The sequence below is a fragment of the Hemitrygon akajei genome, chromosome 1 (genome assembly GCF_048418815.1).
Source record: "Hemitrygon akajei chromosome 1, sHemAka1.3, whole genome shotgun sequence".
NCBI classification, from domain to species: Eukaryota; Metazoa; Chordata; class Chondrichthyes; order Myliobatiformes; family Dasyatidae; genus Hemitrygon; species Hemitrygon akajei.
Window position 1 is genome coordinate 108,542,712 of NC_133124.1, and position 18,649 is coordinate 108,561,360.

Below are 18,649 nucleotides of genomic sequence, written 5' to 3' on the forward strand. Positions count from 1 at the left end.
TGCAAGGTGATCTCCAGCCCGAGAGGTTTAACCAGACCTTGCTAGACATGCTCGGTACCTTGGAGATCAGCAAAAAGATTAAGTGGAGTCAACGTATTGGATATCTAGGCCACTGCTACAACTGTACATGAAAAGAAGCTACCGGGTACTCGCCATATTACCTGATGTTTGGGTGCTGGGCGAGGTTGTTTATCAACTTTTATTTTGGGACGGGTGAGGAAGATCTACCACCGAAGACTTATTTGAAGTATGTGACTGATATGAGAAGGGAGCTGAAAAAGGCTTATGAATTAGCTGAGGTCACAACTGCCAAGAAGAATCAAGGAAATAAGAGGAGGTATGATCAAAAGGTTAGATTCTCCCAAATCATGTTGGGAGGTCGAGTCATAAGGAACTTGGGACTACCTGGGAAGCATAAGTTGGCTGACTTTGGGTGGCTACACCCTATCTAGTGGAGAGTCAGATGCCAAACGTACCAGTTTTCTGGGTGAAACCAGAGGATGGGAATGGGCCAGTCAAGGTTCTCCATCAGAACCACCTTCTACTTCTGGGACAAGGGGTGCAAGTTGACCCAGACCCTGACCTGGAGCCTACAGCTAGTAAGAGGACTCTGCAGTGATACAGAGAGACTGAAGGACTAGCAGCAGCAAAGATAAGACCGGTCCCCGCCCCTGAATGGGATACGGACTTGGAGGAAGAGGAAATGGGGGTGTGGTAAATGCTGCCTTTTGCTAACTCCCCACTGATTGGGGAAGGGATACCCAACCTTTCCCACACCAAGACAGGTGAAATCGGGGGGGACTATCTGTGGACAGGCTGGGTTTCAGTGGGACCGTGAAGAGGACGAAGCGGAGCTCAGCAGAAGTGGCAGCGGGATCCGAGTTGCAGGAGGGCACGAGTGGTAGACCGGGAGAGGTCTCGCTATATGGGTCAGAAGTATCCCAAGCAGTGTCTGAAACTAAAGAAATAGATGATGGAGTAAGGAGGTCTCAAGGAATCAGGAGACCCCCCCCCACCCCCCGATAGGCTGGCCTATGTAGCAATGGGGGAACACAGTGCTATGGCCATCTCTGCATAGATACCCGAGGGCTCACTGTCCGAGGGGTTTCCCGTCGTTCATACTCCCACCTGAAGAGTCCCTCTTCACCACAGTTGTAACAGACAATACCGGCTGCTCCCCATCTCACGGGACCCTAGCCGCTAGTAGCCATTTTGCATACTCCATCCCCTTAGGGGGCCTGTCTCCCCATCAGCTCCATCGTATGGGGGGGGGGGGGGGGGGGGGGGGGAGGCCAAACCTGCTGATAACAACCGGACATCTCAGTTCTCAACTGTCCTTTACCACTCCTTGGTGTGGGCTATCCATGGTCACTTCAATCTAGGGGGCTACTACCAAGATCTGTACCCTCCTGACCAAGGCCCCCCCGCGCCACTGACACATTCTCCTCCTCTCATACTTCTCTGATCAACTCAAAAACGAGACAGTTGTAGACCCCACGCGATCAGGTCTTGGGACTGGGTATCTTTTGCTATTTGGTCTGTTCTTAACTGATCCACCTCAGTTGTCTGAATGACCCCTCTATGCCACAAGCAATTTAGCTGCCTCACTAGCCGAAAAATGTAAGCAAAAAGCTTGTCCCCTTCTTCTGACACATTCTGAAATACTGTCATGAGCTCCTCTGGGCTTCTCATTGCATAAACACCTTTTCGAGCACTTGCACGTAGGCTGCAGAGGTGGCAATGGGGTTCTGGGTCTTTATGGCTCTCACTGTGTCAGCAGCCCAGCCTCAAACTCTCAACTATTCACTGTCTTTTTACGCCATCAGAGCACTGCCACTCATCTAACAACTGAGAGGTCTGCTCCGCCCAAGTGTCATACTCCTCTTCCCCCTTAAAAGTGGGCTTCACCCCAGAGAACATTCTCAACTTTTGATAGATAGGACCCTCTGTCTGGGCACTGGGCCACTTATTCTCCAGGAAGGTAAGGGCTGATACCAACTCAGAAGTCCCACCCTTCACTGGAGAACTCATTAGATATTCCAAATCAGACCACTCTTTCCCTTCACTCAGAAATGAGAGCAATCTGTCCTTGAAGTCTCCGCCCCCAGCTACAGGAGACTCAACTTGCGATTCGTTCCGTTCTCCTACAGTCTCCTCCTCCCGGAAAGTATGGACAGCCCACTCAACACACATGCATTCGTTACTAGTAACCCCGTGGATTCGCATCACCACTCAACCCCTGCAGCATCCATAACTATGTATCATGATTGTTTTACCAGACAATAGATCAGCACAAACTTAAACACACAACCCACTGGATGAATGCTCAGGACAATCACATGGCATCCAACTAAATCAATCCCGGACGATACCCACACAATTAAACACTAGTTTCTTCAGCTGTGTAAGTCTAGGGCAAACAATCTCCGGCCCTATCAAACGTGTGAGGTTGAGGCACGAGCCCACCCCAAAACCCTGTTTGTGTGGATGCTGTGTAATTTGTTACCCTGTTACAAATCAGTGTCATGAAGTAACAGACAGCACACTGTATACAATTAAAAGATTTAGTTTTATAATTCTTAATTTGACTAAAGGGTTAGTAAAGAAAGAACAAAAAAAGAAAAGGGCCCATTTTAATGAAACAGTCTAATGTGCACAAGTTGGAGCTCACAGTTTCCCCGTTGCTGATCCTCCATCAATCACCCCGCTCCAGGTCAAATCTTATGACCTCTTCTCTCTGGCATCTTCTCTCTCACAAAACCCCAAGCCCAACCTTTGTATCCCTCACCAGAGAAACCCTCTCTTAATCCGACCATCCTAATTGGATGGCACACAATTCTCCTCTCTCATCTTCACCAATAACCCAAATGTATGCAGGAAAAAAGCAGCTCACACAAAAAAGCACAAAATGAAATACAGAACAGCATAACAGTGAAAAATATGGATCAGGTCATTACACCTACAACATGGCTTTTTAGAGCTGCTCCTGGTTGAGCCCACCAGGGGATCAGCTATTCTGGATTGGGCGTTGTGCAATGAACTGGAATTGATTAGAGCTGAAGGTAAAGGAACCCTTAGGGGCAGTGATTATAATATGATAGAATTCACCTTGCCATTTGAGAAGATGATGCTAAAGTCAGATGCATCAGTATTACAGCGGAGAAAAGGGAATTATAGAGGCATGACAGAGGAGCTAACTTAAACTGATGGCATAAGGACATTGGCAGGGATGACGACAGAATAGCACTGGCTAGAATTTCTGGGAGCAGTTCGGAAGGCACAGGATATATACAGTGGCATGCAAAAATTTGGGCACCCCGGTCAAAATTTCTGTTACTGTGAATAGCTAAGTGAGTAAAAGATGACCTGATTTCCAAAAGGCATAAAGTTAAAGATGACACATTTCTTTAATATTTTAGGCAAGATTACTTTTTTATTTCCATCTTTTACAATTTCAAAATAACAAAAAAGGAAAAGGGCCCGAAGCAAAAGTTTGGGCACCCTGCATGGTCAGTACTTAGTAACACCCCCTTTGGCAAGTATCACAGCTTGTAAATGCTTTCTGTAGCCAGCAAAGAATCTTTCAATTGTTGTTTGGGGGATTTTCACCCATGCTTCCTTGCAAAAGGCTTCTAGTTCTGTGAGATTCTTGGGCCGTCTTGCATGCACTGCTCTTTTGAGGTCCATCCACAGATTTTCGATGATGTTTAGGTCGGGGGACTATGAGGGCCATGGCAAAACCTTCAGCTTGCGCCTCTTGAGGTAGTCCATTGTGGATTTTCAGGTGTGTTTAGGATCATTATCCTGTTGTAGAAGCCATCCTCTTTTCATCTTCAGCGCTTTTTTTTTACAGATGGTGTGATGTTTGCTTCCAGAATTTCCTGATTTTTAATTGAATTCATTCTTCCCTCTACCAGTGAAATGTTCCCCGTGCCACTGGCTGCAACACAAGCCCAAAGCATGATCGATCCACCCACGTGTTTAACAGTTGGAGAGGTGTTCTTTTCATGAAATTCTGCACCCTTATTTCTCCAAACATACCTTTGCTCATTACAGCCAAAAAGTTTTATTTTAACTTCATCAGTCCACAGGACTTGATTCCAAAATGCATCAGGCTTGTTTAGATGTTCCTTTGCAAACTTCTGACACTGAATTTTGTGGTGAGAATGCAGGAAAGGTTTTCTTCTGATAACTCTTCCATGAAGGTCATATTTGTGCAGGTGTCACTGCACAGTAGAACAGTGCACCACCACTCAAGAGCCTGCTAAATTTTCCTAAAGTTCTTTGGCAGTCAAACAGGGGTTTTGATTTGCCTTTCTAACAATCCTACGAGCAGTTCTCTTGGGAAGTTTTCTTGGTCTTCCAGACCTCAACTTGACCTCCACCATTCCTGTTAACTGCCTTTTCTTAATTACATTACGAACTGAGGAAACGGCTACCTGAAAACACTTTGCTATGTTCTTACAGCCTTCTCCTGCTTTGTGGGCATCATTTATTTTAATTTTCAGAGTGCTAGGCAGCTGCTTAGAGAAGCCCATGGCTGCTGATTGTTGGGACAAGGTTTGAGGAGTCAGGGTATTTATAAAGCTTTGAAATTTGCATCACCTGGCCTTTTCTAACAATGACCATGAACAAGCCATAGCTCTAACAAGCTGATTAAGGTCTGAGACCTTGGTTAAAGTTATCTGAGAGCTCAAATCTCTTGGGGTGCCCAAACTTTTGAATGGTGCTCCTTTCCTTTTTTTCCTCACTCTAAAATTGTACAGAACAAAAATAATACACTAATCTTGCTTAAAATGTTGGAAAGAATGTTTCATCTTTAATTTTATGACTTTTGGAGTTCAGTTCATCTTCTACTCACTTTAACTATTCACAGTAACAGGAATTTTGGCCAGGCGTGCCCAAACTTTTGCATGCCACTGTACATCCCAAGGAGGAAGTGGTGATCTAAAGGCAAGATGACACAGTCATGCCTAACAAGAGAAGTCGAAGCCAACATAAAAGGCAAAGAGAGGGCATATAACAGAGCAAAGCAAGTGGGAATTTAGAGAACACACACAAAATGCTGGTGGAACACAACAGGCCAGGCTGTATCTATAAGGAGAAGCACTGTCGATGTTTCAGGACAGTGCTTCTCCTTATAGATGCTGCCTGGCCTGCTGTGTTCCACCAGCATCTTGTGTGTGTTGTCTGAATTTCCAGCATCTGCAGATTTCCTCGTGTTTGGGAACTTAGAGGGTGGGGAGCTTTTAAAAACAAAAGGTCATTAAGAAGGTAAAGATGGAATACGAAAGTAAGCGAGCCAATAATATTAACAAGGATACCAAAAGTTTCTTCAGATACATAAAATGTAAAAGAGAGGCGAGAGTGGATATCAGACCACTGGAAAATGATGCTGGAGTGATGGTAATGGCATCATTCAATTATTTATCTCCATGGTTGGAGACTTTCACTGGCAATGTTCCATGGTTGATGACATGAGAAGCACCCCAAATGACTGTTCTTCACGTGCAAGCCAAAAGAGTCATATGGGGTAAGTCTCATGTCATCAACCGTGGAACATTGTCAGTAAAAGTCTCCAGCAATGGAGATAAGTAACTGGCAGTTATTGGTATTCTGCTTTAATACATTACTTACAGTTGAAAGAAAAAGTTTGTGAACCCTTTGCAATTTTCTGGTTTTCTGCATTAATTACTCATAAAATGTCTGATCTTCATCTGTCACAATAATAGACAAACTCAATCTGCCTTAACTAATAACACACAAAGAACTGTACTTTTCATGTCTTTATTGAACACGTTGTTTAATCATTCCAGTCTAGGCTAGAAGAAGTGTATGAACCCTTGTATTTAATGACTGGTAGGACCTCCTTTAGCAGGCATAACCTCCGCCAAACATTCCCTTGTAGCTACTGATCAGATTTGTACAACGGCAAAGAGGAATTTTAGACCATTTCTCCATACCAAACCACTTCAATTCATCAATATTTCTGGGATACCTTATATGAACAGCCCTTTTCAGGCCAACATTGGGTCAATTGACTCTGACTTGGCCATTCCAAAACACAAATTTTCTTCTTTTTCAACCATTCTGTTAATTTACTCTTGTGCTTTGGATCAGACTTGTTGCATCACCTAACTTCTATTAAGCTTCAGGTGACAGACTGTCACACTGACATTCTCCTATAAAATATCTTGATCCAATTTTGAATTCATTGTTCCCTCGATGATTGCAAACTGTCCAGGCCCTGAAGCAGCAAAGTAATCCCTAACCATGATGCTTCTTCCACTGTGCTTCACAGCTGTGATGAGGTTTTGGTGTTGGTGTGCAGTGCCCTTTTTCCTCCAAACATAGCAATGTGCATTTCTGCCAAAAAGTTCAACTTCTGTCTCATCTGTCCACAGAACATTGTCCCAGAAGCACCATGGAACAACCAGGTGGTCTTTAGCAAAATTGAGACGTGCAGCAATATTTTCTTTGGAGAGTAATGGTTTTCTCCATTGTGTCTTTCAATGAACACCATTCTTGTTCAGTGTTTTTCTTATAGTAGACAAATGAACAGAGACTTTAGCGAGTTCTAAAGATTTCTGCAGGTTTTCAGAAACCTTGCACTTTATTGTCTGCCTGCATCGCACCCTCTGTAATGTAGCACTTGATTCTGCATTGGCTTAGTTTTCCCTCAATGCACCTATCAATGATCTATCAAGGATGGCATGCCAAACAAGTTCTTTACTGCACCCCAGTACGTGTGGCATCAGTAAACTAATTCAATCTGATACATCCTACTACCAATTAGCTGTTAAAAGCCTGCCTCTCGACATTATGGCCTGCTTGGACCTCGAAAAAATTCATTATTCAGTTCTTAATTCGGATCTAAAGTTCCATAAGGTCTGGGGACCTTTTATCGTGTACTTTCATAACCTTCCTCTTGACTAGGGTTTTTTTTTTCTTTTTTTTTCTCTCTTCTTTTCGGTCCCTTGCTTTCAACTCCCTTTTTTTTCTGGTAGTAGGCATTATTATCCTCTGTTGCTAAGTGTATTCACAGTCTGGGAGTTTGACTGTCCGGACTTGTACGCTTTATATTGTGTGTTGGTTGGTCTGGAGTTGTTGTTGTTTTTTTCTTGTGTTGTGGGGCTAGGGGAGGACACTAAGCTCACTTGTCTTTAATTTAGGTGCTTTTTTGTTAATTTCTCTTCCCTTGTAGCATATTGTTATTGTATGCTTAATCTTTCACTGTATTAATGCTCCTCATTGGGATTTGGGGTTTTTAATTTTGTAAAATGTTTTGAAAAATAAAAATTATTTTTTTTTAAAAAGCCTGCCTCTCCATTCCACTCACTCAGTTTTATTAACACTTCCTTCTGCATACCTTATCAAATATTTCTAGAAGCCCACATAAACACTTAATCTCCAGCTGAGTTAAGAGATCCTCAAAAACAATTTAGTTTATTCAGACTCCTCTTTCACCTCCTCAGCATTGCATGTTGTACTCTTGGTGTGATCTTTGCAGGATGCCCACTCCTAGGGAGAGTAGCAAAGGTACCGAATTTCTTCCATTTGTAAATGGTTTCTTTTGTGTTACGTACCCGTGACACGTGACAGTGGTACCCTTGTCACGTGACTGGGGTTGAAGTTATACTGGACATGAGGTAATGGTGGAGTGATGTCATTTTCCCGCCAGTAGAGGTCATGTGACAGGTTTTTTCTACAGGGTATAAAAGGGAGACCCACCCTGTCAGGTGGGGCAGTTCGTGGCTGGATTTGCCAAGATGACTTCATATCACTGTGTGATTTAATGTGATGACGCAGTTTAGTTAAAAATGAAGTTTTATATAATGCCTAAAGTTTAAAAGGTCAGAGCCAACGGTTTCTTTGCTAAGGGAGAGTGAAGTTTGGAAAATGGAGATCGAGAAAAATCGATTTTCGATGGATTGACTTCGACCTTGTGTGATCCTCATTCGGAAGGATTTCGTTTACTATTCTCATGATAGTCTCCGCTGGAAAAAGCGGGAGATTGAGAATATTGTGGAAGGAAGGTCAGTCACTTTAAGCTGTTATATTTAATAAAATTCGACGTGGGAGTTCAACGCTGGGAATCGAAGGACATCGACGTGGAAGAGAATTTACATCGCTTTAAAAAAGTCTCTCCTTTTAAAAGTACCGTGAGGCTTTTGAACTGTCGGCATATCGTTTTAAAATACTGTTTTCTTTCGGCATATCGCTTTAACGAACTGAGTTCGTTTCAATACTGCTTTAAAGACTGTTTGGGACTGCAACGCTATTAAGGACTGTTTGAGCAGCTGAGCTCGGATCATTGTTTGGGTTTGTTTACATTTGAAGGGGGTTTGTTATCAGTGTTTAATAAACGTGTTATTTGTTATAAAACCCTTCATCTAACTCATCTATAATTATTGTTGCCTGAATACGTAACACTTGCTACGGACTGATAAACACTCAAGTGTTTAGAAATGCTTTTGTAGCCTATTCTAGCTTCATGCGTTTCTACAATTCTTCTTTTAATGTCCACTGAAAGTTGTTTTGATTGGGGCATGGCGCACAAACAATCGTTCTTGAGAAGAACAGTCTCTGCCTTTGTGTGTCTTTTTTATAGAGTAGGGCACCTCAACAACCCACACCTCCAATCTCATCTCATTGATTGGAACACCTGACTCCAAATAGCTTTTGTAGGAGGCATTACCCCAGAGGGTCACATACTCTTTTGAACCTAGACTGTGATTGTTTAAATGCCATACTCAGTGTTGACAAGAAGAAATATATTTGTGTGTTATAAATTTAGGCAGATTGTGTTTGTCTATTATTGTGACCTAGATGAAGGACAGACCACAGTTTATGAGTAATTACTGCAGAAAACTAGGTAACTGCATAGGGTTCACAAACTTTTTTCTTGCAACTGTATGTATTACATGTGCAGTAACTTACCTGTAGATTGCCTGAATGCAGAGCAGGGAGTGTGAAATCAGGGAGCTTCCCAAGGTCCTTCACAGAGAAGTGCCTTGTCCGGAGAGACGAAAATATTATTTAACCAGAACTGTATTGTGAACATAGATGGAAGAAAGCCTTACTTTAATAGGTCCTTTGAATGATTTGTAGACAATGTGATCCTTCACATCAGAAACTTTTAGAGCTCGCTGCATAACCTGAGCCAGAAGGCCTTTTGGCTGTGGAAACTCTTGTAGTAGAGCCTGCAAATCTAAACAACAAATATCACCAGTCAGCAAGTCCAAATACAGTAATAAAACCTGGAGGATGGGAAGCAGAAAGTGGGGAGGAAGGGAGGGGTTGGTGAAAAGGTCAACTTTCTCCCTTCACCATATGATAACCATCAGCGATACGAACTATTAACCCAGAAGCTATAATGCATACTCTGACCACAGACAGTGAGCAATTGCAAGGTCACTTGTGAATTAGAAATTCAATTTAGCTTCACTTTACATCTATGAAAAATACATTTGTCAAATGGAATCATTCAGTATTTATTGTAATGGAAATACTAGCCAATTCTTTCTCTTTCCACATCGTTAGATATGGCTAGGATAGCAACAATGAAACTGGAATAGAAGGGATTTCAGAAACGTGTCCAAGAGAATGTGCTCTTCCCTATATGGAAAGAGGCATCATTTCCCAGAACAAATACAACAAAATGTATCATTTAGAGCAACCAGTGGGAGAACTTTTGGGATATAATAATAGTCTCAGGTTGAGTTAACAATGAAAAATCTGAATAAGAATAATCTGGAGTAAAAGCACTAAATTAGAGGGCCAATTTTGATAGGCAGCAAATGGACCTAACCTGGGTAAATTAGAAACAATGATTGGCAGGCAGCATCATAAATAATAAAAAATGATAATTCAGATCCACTCGACATAAGGCTATCAAATCCAGAGAGATCAAACTGAAAAATGAATGAAATCAAATGTTGGTTGATAGTACAAATGAGGAGTAGGATAAGTACAGAATACTGAGAAGTGAAAAAGGAAACAAGGCAAAAGCCAGTGCAAGTGTAGGCTGGAATTTCTATAAGAGAATCCAAATATCTAGTACAGCCTCCTACACTGCAAATAACAAAAGAAGCTGATGCTTATTAAGGAGCAAAATGGAAACTCGCTCAGGATACCAGGAGCATAGCTGAGGTACGAGATGAGAATTTCTCAATCACCTTCACCAAAAAATAAACTGTCTTGGCTACAGTAAAAGAGAAATTGAGATTATGGATGGGCTAAAAAATGGATACAATAACAAAGGCTGATCCTTGGGGAGTTGCTGAGCGTCCACTAGTTCATTCTTGATTGAAAAGTCCACTCCATGAAGGTGGCCGCTCTGGCTTTCACAGAAAGTGCATCCATCTGCTTGATCTTTTGAGTTCATCATCTCCTGCCTGTTACATCTCACACAAGGTGGTGACATAGATGTCCGAGTTTCAAGGCCAAGACAGCAAAGTGATATTCAACTCTGTCACTGTTAGAATTGCCAATGAGGAACCTGTCAATAACTCCTAAATTTCATACTGAGAAGTGGAAGTACCCTTGTGAGCCAATTTCTTTTAATATGGCATTGCTTTCACTACTGGCCACCTCACACAGAAGGTAGAACAAGGAGGCAATTAAGCCCACTGGAGACCAGATGGTTCTGCATGGACATTAACCTGCACACACATGTGGATATGCATACAGATGACTCTCAGCATGAACACATACACGTACACAGTGGTAGGATCAGACACAGAAGTCCACTACTTCATTCTCACGTGCCCTCTCCCCCCCCACCCTCCCTTGATCCCTCTCACCTTCAAACCTCAAAGTCCCTGAAAGCTTTCCTTTGAGTGCCTCAACCTTAGCAGGTCTAGAAATGGGAGTTGCAACATAGGCAGATGTGTCCAGAGAGAAAGGGGCATTACAGTTTGAGAAAGAGGAGCTCAATGTGTAATGATTAGTTAATAAAAATCAACATAGAATTGCAAAAGACAAATTCCATTTAAATTCTGTTTCAGTAGGTACAAAGTTGATAAGGTCAATACTGTTGACTGTAATTTGATAATACACCACAAAGTTAAAATCCATACAATAAACGTGGCTGAGTTATGGAATCTAGATATAGTGAATGTCTTTTTCACACTGGAGAATAATAAAAAACATGAAGAACACATTGAAAAACTCTTAGATTAGGCAGAAAAAAATTGAACACAGCAGCGCTGTAAGACATTGATAGAAAAATCAACGGGAGGCAACGGGGATACAGAAGTGTAGCTGTTAACACAACACTTTTACGGTGCCAACTATCTGTAAGGAGTTTGTATGTGCTCCCCATGACCATGTGGGTTTCCTCCCACATTCCAAAGATGTACCATTATGGGTAGGATTAGTCAGGTGTGGGCATGCTATGTTGGTTCTGGAAGCATGGTGGCACTTGTGGGTTGGCCCCAACACAATCCTCAGATCATGTTGGTCGTTGACGCAAAAATAATGTATCTCACTGTAGTTTCAATGTTTCGACATACATGTGACATATAAAGCTACTCCTAATCTCACCATGAAGGGTAAAATTTCTAAAGGGTGTTCAAGGAACAAAGGCCCAGGGGTAAAAATATATCAATCTTGAATCAAGGCAGGTTCCAAAAAAACAGCTGAAAAAGCATTCAGAATTCAGTGCTTTCTAAGTACAGAATCCAAAAGCGAGGAAGCTAATGATAAACTTGAACATAAGAATGTCTGTAGATGCTGAAAATCCAAAGCAACACACACAAAATGCTGGAGGAACTGATAAATAGTCTCCCGCCCAAAACACTGACTGGTTATTCAGTTCCATAGATGCGGCCTAACTTGATGATTCCTCCAGCATTCTCTAAGATAAATTTGTAAAATGTACCAACTAAACTTTCGTATTAATTTCAATTCTGGTCAACACACTTTAAGGAAATAAATCAGAAAGCACCACAATTTTGCCATTCTTCAACAAAACAAACTTTTCTTGTCTCAACACTCAAACTCTAAGCCTTCATTGCAGACCCTTCAAGGTCGGTGTATCCTCTCAAAATTGCTGTGTAGAATTTGAAACAACACTCTAGTACCTATTTGATAAATATTTATTGCACCCTCTGGGTTCAGGGACGAGATAAATTGGGATTATTCTCAATGTTAGCAAAGCAAAAGAGCTGGCCATCGTCTTCAAGAAAGCAGGCAGTGCACATGCTCCTGTTTACTTCAACAATGCTGAGGTCAAGAAGTTGAGGGCTTCAGGTTCCTCAGAGTGAAAATTTTTAACAGTAGCTTGTCTTGATCCAACCATGGTTGATGCCATGGCCAAGAAGGATCACCAGCACCTTTACTTCCTCAGGAGTCTAAAGAAATTTGGCATGTCCCCTTTGACCCTCACTAATTTTTATCAATGCACCATAAAGCATCCTATCCAGATTCATCCTAGCTTGGTATGACAACTGCTCTGCCTGTGATCACAAAGAACTGTAGAGTCGTGGACACAGCTCAGCATAGCACAAAAACCACCCTTCCCTCATGGTCTCAGACTACACTTCTCACTGCCTCTATAATCAAGGACCTCACCCACTCTCCTCATTGGGAAGAAAACACAAAAGCCTGTAAACATGTACCACCAAGCTCAAGGACAGCTTCTATCCTGCTGTTGCAAGACTATTCAGAATCAGGTTCATTATCACCAGCATATGTTGTGAAATTTGTTAACTTTAACGGCAGCAGTACAGTTGAAATACATGACAAAATTTTAAAAATCTGAATTACAAAAGTGTAGTAGTAGGCCTCCGTTAGTCTCGATAGACCATGGATTTGTGCCTTGGAAAGTTTCCAGGGCATAAGCCTGGGCAAGGTTATTTTTAATGGAAGACCAGCAGATGCCCAAGCTGCAAGTCTCCCCTCTCCACACCACTGATGTTGTCCAAGGGAAGGGCATTAGGACCCATACAGCTTAGCACTGGTGTCGTCGCAGAGCAATGTGTGGTTAAGTGCCTTGCTCAAGGACACACACACTGCCTCAGCCAAGGCTCAAACTAGCGACCTTCAGATCACTAGACGAACGCCTTAACCACTTGGCCATGCGCCAACACGTTTACAGTAAGTAAATGTACATTAAATAGTTAAGTTAAAAATAAGCAGTGCAAAAAAAAAAACAGAAATAAAAAAGTAGTGAGGTAGTGTTCATGGGTTCAATGCTCATAGACAACATCTGTGGCATGGAGAGGGGAGACTTGCAGCCTGGGCAACTGCTGGCCTTCCATAAAAAAAACCTTACCCAGGCTTGCACCCTGGAAACTTTCCAAGGTGCAAATCCATGGTCTATCGAAGAAGCTGTTCCTGAGTCACTAAGTGTGTGGCTTCAGCCTTCTGTATCTCCTTCCTGATGGTAACATTCAGAAGAGGGCATATCCTGGGTGATGGGGGTCCTTAACGATGGATGTCGCCTTCCTAAGGTTCTGCTTCTTGAAGATGTCTTGGATGCTACAGAGGCTTGTATCCATGATGGAGCTGACTAATTTTGAAAATTTCTGCAACTTATTTTGATCTTGCGCAGTGCCCCTCTCATTCCACACGGTGATACAGCCAGTCAGAGTTCTCTCCACAGTACATTTGTAGAGGTTTTTGAGTATTTTAGTTGACAAATTAAATCTCCTCAAACTCCAAATGAAATATACCCACTGTCTCATCGTCTTTATAGCCACATTGATATACTGCATCTAGGTTCAGTCCTCAGATGTCGTCATCCAAGAACTTGAAAATGTTCACTCTCTTCACTTCTGATACCTCTATGAGGAATGGTTTGTGTTCCCTTGTCTTACCCTTTCTGCAGTCCACAATCAGCTCTTTGGTTTTGCTGATGGTGAGTGCAAGGTTGTTGCTGCAACACCACTCAACTAGTTGGCATGTCTCACTCCTGTACCCCCCTCTCGTCTCCATCTGAGATTCTACCAACAATGGCTGTATCATCAGCAAATGTGTGGATGGTATTTGAGCTATGCCTAGCCACACAGCTGTGGGTGTACAGAGAGTAGAGCAGTGGGCTAAGCACTCCCCCCCCCACCCCCTGCTGCACCAGCGTTAACTGTTAACAAGGTGGAGATGTTATTTCTAATCTGCACAGATTGTGGTCTTCCGGTTAGGAAGCTGTAGATCCATTTGCAGAGGGAGGTAGAGGCCGAGGTTCTGTAGCTTATCGATCAGGACTGTAGGCATAATGGTGTTAAATGCTGAGCTATAGTCAATAAACAGCATCCTGACGTAAGTATTTGCATTGACCAGGTGATTAAAGTCTGCATGGAGAGCCAATGAGATCGCATCCCCCGTAGACCTATTTTGATGGTAGGCAAATTGCAGTGGGTCAGGTTCTTCCTGAAACAGGTGTTGATTCTGGCCATGACCAGCCTCTCAAAGCATTTCATCACTGTAGATGTGAGTGCTACTGGATGACAGTTGCTAGTCATCATTGAACAGTTCTCTAGTACAAGATGGAATCTTGACCTCACAGTCAAACTTATTATGACACTTTTTTGCACTTATTGTTTGCCTGTCCTGAACTTTCTCTGTAACTGTAAGTCTTAATTCCGAACTGCTATTACTTCACCTTGTACAACTTCAATGCACTTTTGTAGTGAATTGATCTGTATGAATGGTATGCAAGACAGGTTTTTCACTATAACTCAATACATGTGACAATAATCTGATTTACTAATTTACCAGTGATAGAGAAATGTCCCCCATTATCGTTGGTGTCAAGAACCCAAGGTTAAGTTTGAAATGCACATGAACATTCTCAAAAGCAATGAGCAAAAATTAAAAGTGTTTAATATTGGGACCTGCTAAGGTGACGGGGCAGATTCAATTGTGGTTTTTGGTTAATAAATCTTGCAGCATGATAGAGAAAGGGACTGGAAAGTGGAATTAGGTGAAAGTTGCTTTCAAATAACCAAGTGGCCTTCTCCTTAATTGTCACCACTTCATGGCTCATTCAGTCCTGAACATCTGCACCAACTCATCGAAAGGAAGTGTTTATAAATTAATCAGTCTGTCCTATCTTAACAACATAGTTAGGAAATGCTTTTTGTTTTCAAGCATTTATTCAATTCCCATTTGAAATTCATTTGGGAGAACACTTTTTTCCACCCTTTTAGGCAGTATTACAAATTCTGTAAAAGATCATAAGATACAGGAGCAGAATTAGGCCATTTGGCCCATCGAGTCTGTCTGCTATTCAATCAAGCCTGTTTCTTTTATTAATCCAATTATTTAGTCTTCTCCATATAATACTTAACCTTTTTACCAATCAAGAACGAATCAATACCTACTTTAAATACACATCGTGACTTGGTCTTCTGTAGCAAAAAAGTCACACCCTCATCTGTGTTTTAAAGGGACTTTTTTAATTCTGAGGTTGGACCCTTGGATCCTAGTCTAATGGAAACATCCACTTTATGTCCAGTCCTTTCAATAACTAGTAGGTTTTCAATGATATTCCTTCATTAAACACTGCTCACATGTCAAGCTAAAACTAAAATTCTTCCTCATCTAGATTGTTTGGCAGCCACCTTAAATGCTTTCGCCGGTTACTTATTCTTTGTCAGTATATTTTTTACTTACTCTACCAGAAACCCTCAAGATTTAGCCACCTTTAAAATATCCTTAAAGAGAAATAATAGCTTCTTTTATTTTTCCAAACTGTTAGCATTCTAGATGAGCCTTCACTCCATACCCTCCAAGGCCTTGACATCCTTCCCAAAACTGTTGCCCAGTTTGAAAGCATACTGGGCTCAACTTCGTTTTTTTACCCCGCAAACTCGTATTTTGGGTTATAAAGGCAAGGATCCCTTAACCGTTTTAAAATACTCAAACCAATCCTGCCCACTCACCTCCAAGTGCTGCTATTTCCAACACTTTTTAAAAGTACATAATCTTCATCATTTCAAATCGAATCTGTACTTAGTTTACATCTTAAGATGCTTTATCACAATTTTCCTCCAAAACTAACCATAGTCCATTGAATCTAATATGTATTGACTTAAGTGAAGTTGACCTACATAGAAAACTTCAGTTAATACGTGATGAGTGCTGCAGTGCTTCATTTATTAATAAGTTTTTGATCATATTTCAACATCGCTAGACATCTGATTACAGACACTATATATATGGGGTACTTCAGACTTGTCCCCGAGTCCCACCTTGCTACCTACCCGGCCCGAGACGTTGACTGCTCGTTTCCACGGATGCTGCCCGACCTGCTGAGTTCCTCCAGTTTGGTTCTACGTGTTGCTTTGACCCCAGCATCTACAGTGTACTTTGTGTTTACTTACCCGGCCCTACTCCTGATGACCGCTCCAGCTCTTGCTCCTCTCCCTCGGTGTCACGCTGCTGCTGCGTCCGCAGGCTCGCAGTGTACTTAAACCGGTGCATTGCTCCAGTCCGACCACAGTCCCATTTAGTATGCCAAACCAAAGCTGCGGTCCGTCCCCATGGCCCAGTACCGGGATGCCTGAGCGGGCAGAGCTTCCTCGTGAAGAGCCGCAGCAAACCCGAAGACCGCACCGCTGCTGCCATCTTGGAAGCAACAGCCCCCGGAACCGGCTCCAAAACCTTCGCGGAGAAACGAGGAGCTGCGGACAAGATGACCCGTACAATCAAATATGACATTGAGCTCAGTAGAGCCCCTAGTGGCAGGATGCAGGAGACTCAATCCAATCTTTGGTGTAAGTGTTGAGACAAATTACCAGTACCGCTGGTGATTGGAGACCAGGTCAGTAACTCTGCAAGCCATAAAGGAAAATAGTTAAGAGTATAAAGCTCACTGAAAATGATTGCTGCAACAAAAAGAACATTAATAATTCTCTATGTCATTGCATAATGTTGTATAAAACTGACAAATATGTGACTTGATATCCTCATGATTATTACTCACAACTTAATAGTTCCAACCATTGCAGTCTTACTTGAAGGTGTCCAGATGCCGTGCAATAATAATCTATGGGAATTCAGCAATATCCAGCGAAAGGATTGCCGTGAGATGGAGGAAAACTTGAGATTGGTCTTCGATCGAGATCTCCCGTGCTGCATAGAGTTTCCACATTCTCTCTGTGACCACGTATATTTCCCCATGAGAAACATTTTCCTCCCAGATTCCAAATTTCCACTTATTTCACTGTAATATACAGTCTCTCACATGTCTAGGGCAGTGCTAATAGGCGCATCAGACATTGTGTGTTATGAGAACTAAATGAAGGGACAAAACTAATAAGATTATTGTGAGCAGGCCCAATGGCCTCCTAAGTAGTAAAGATAAAGAAAATGAGCACTTTCTCCCTCCTCTACACATGCTGCTAACTCTTACAGCATTTTTTTGTATTCAATTACAAAAAACGATTTGCTAGTTAATCTATTTTTGAAAGTGGTATCACATTGATTTCTACAAATGAGAATTGTCTTAGTTTGAAAGAATTATATGATACTGGGATACAAGTGTAACACGATACATTACAAAAGATAAAAGGTTAACATATGAGGAACGTTTGACCGCTCCTTGGAGTTTAGAAGAATGAAGGGGGGACCTCAAGCCAAACATTTCAAATGTTGAAAGGCATGGACAGAGTGGATGTGGCAAAGTTTTTTCCAATGGTGGGGGAGTCTAGTACGAGAGGACCTGACTTGAGGATTGCAGGGCGCCCATTCAGAACAGAGATGCGAAAAAATTATTTTAGCCAGAGGGTGGTGAATCTATGGAATTTGTTGCCATGGGTGACAGTGGAGGCTAAGTCATTGGGTGTATTTAAGGCAGAGATTGATAGGTATCTGAGTAGTCAGGGCATCAAAGGTTATGGTGAGAAGGCGGGGGAATGGGACTAAAGGGGAGATTAGATCAGCTCATGATGAAATGGCGGAGCAGACTCGATAGGCCAAATTGCCGACTTCTGCTCCTTTATCTTATGGTCTTAATCCTGGATACTAAATATCAACTATGTGGAATGTGCCATAAGTGTATGGTCCTCATAACACTTAGGCTTCATTAAAGCAATTTAGAATAGTCCTGATGAAGGGCATCGGTCTGATACGTCCACTTACACTTTTCAATAGATGCTGCCTGGCCTGCTGAGTTCTTCCAGTATTGTGGGTGTGTTGCTTGGATTTCCTGCATTTGCAGATCTTCTCGTTTGTGATTAGAATGGTTAAGTTGTGTTTTCTTGTGATCAGAAACTTAACTGGATCATGACACTAATACTGTGGAGGAAAAGGCAGGTATGTTCTGTAATACCTCACCCTCTGAATCACTTCAGCTCTTCATACAACCTGAGTGTACTCTCAAGAACATTAAAGAGGTTCCACATCATCCAAAGCAAGCTGTTTGGTATCCTATCACATTGGTGCATTATAAGGCAGTGCTGTCAATTATTACATGATCCACCACAGCAACATGTCCAACCTTTTCCCATTACTTTCCAAAAATGAACTCCACCATCCATTTCCTATGTATGGCTGTTTCCCTCCAAGTCATGCCATCCAGACTTGGACATTTACTCCACTCCTTTATTGTCATAAGTGCAAAGAGACATTATGGAACTCCTTACCTGTCAACGCCACAGGGAACAATACCATCACAGAAACTAAGAAAGGTCATCTATCCAAA

General features: G+C 42.1%; 1 protein-coding gene across 1 annotated transcript in view; it reads right to left on the bottom strand.

Annotated features, from left to right (window-relative positions):
- The window catches only part of dhx30 (DEAH (Asp-Glu-Ala-His) box helicase 30), a 78,120-nt gene extending 61,498 nt beyond the window's left edge, over nt 1–16,622 (bottom strand). Inside the window, exons 1-2 of the mRNA XM_073049505.1 lie at nt 16,329–16,622; nt 9,084–9,211 (exon numbers count right to left, since the gene is read on the bottom strand). Coding sequence (XP_072905606.1) covers nt 9,084–9,211; nt 16,329–16,572 — 372 coding nt within the window. The 5' untranslated portion in view covers nt 16,573–16,622. The remainder of the gene's footprint in view (nt 1–9,083; nt 9,212–16,328) is intronic.
- Nucleotides 16,623–18,649: the final 2,027 nt, after the last annotated feature.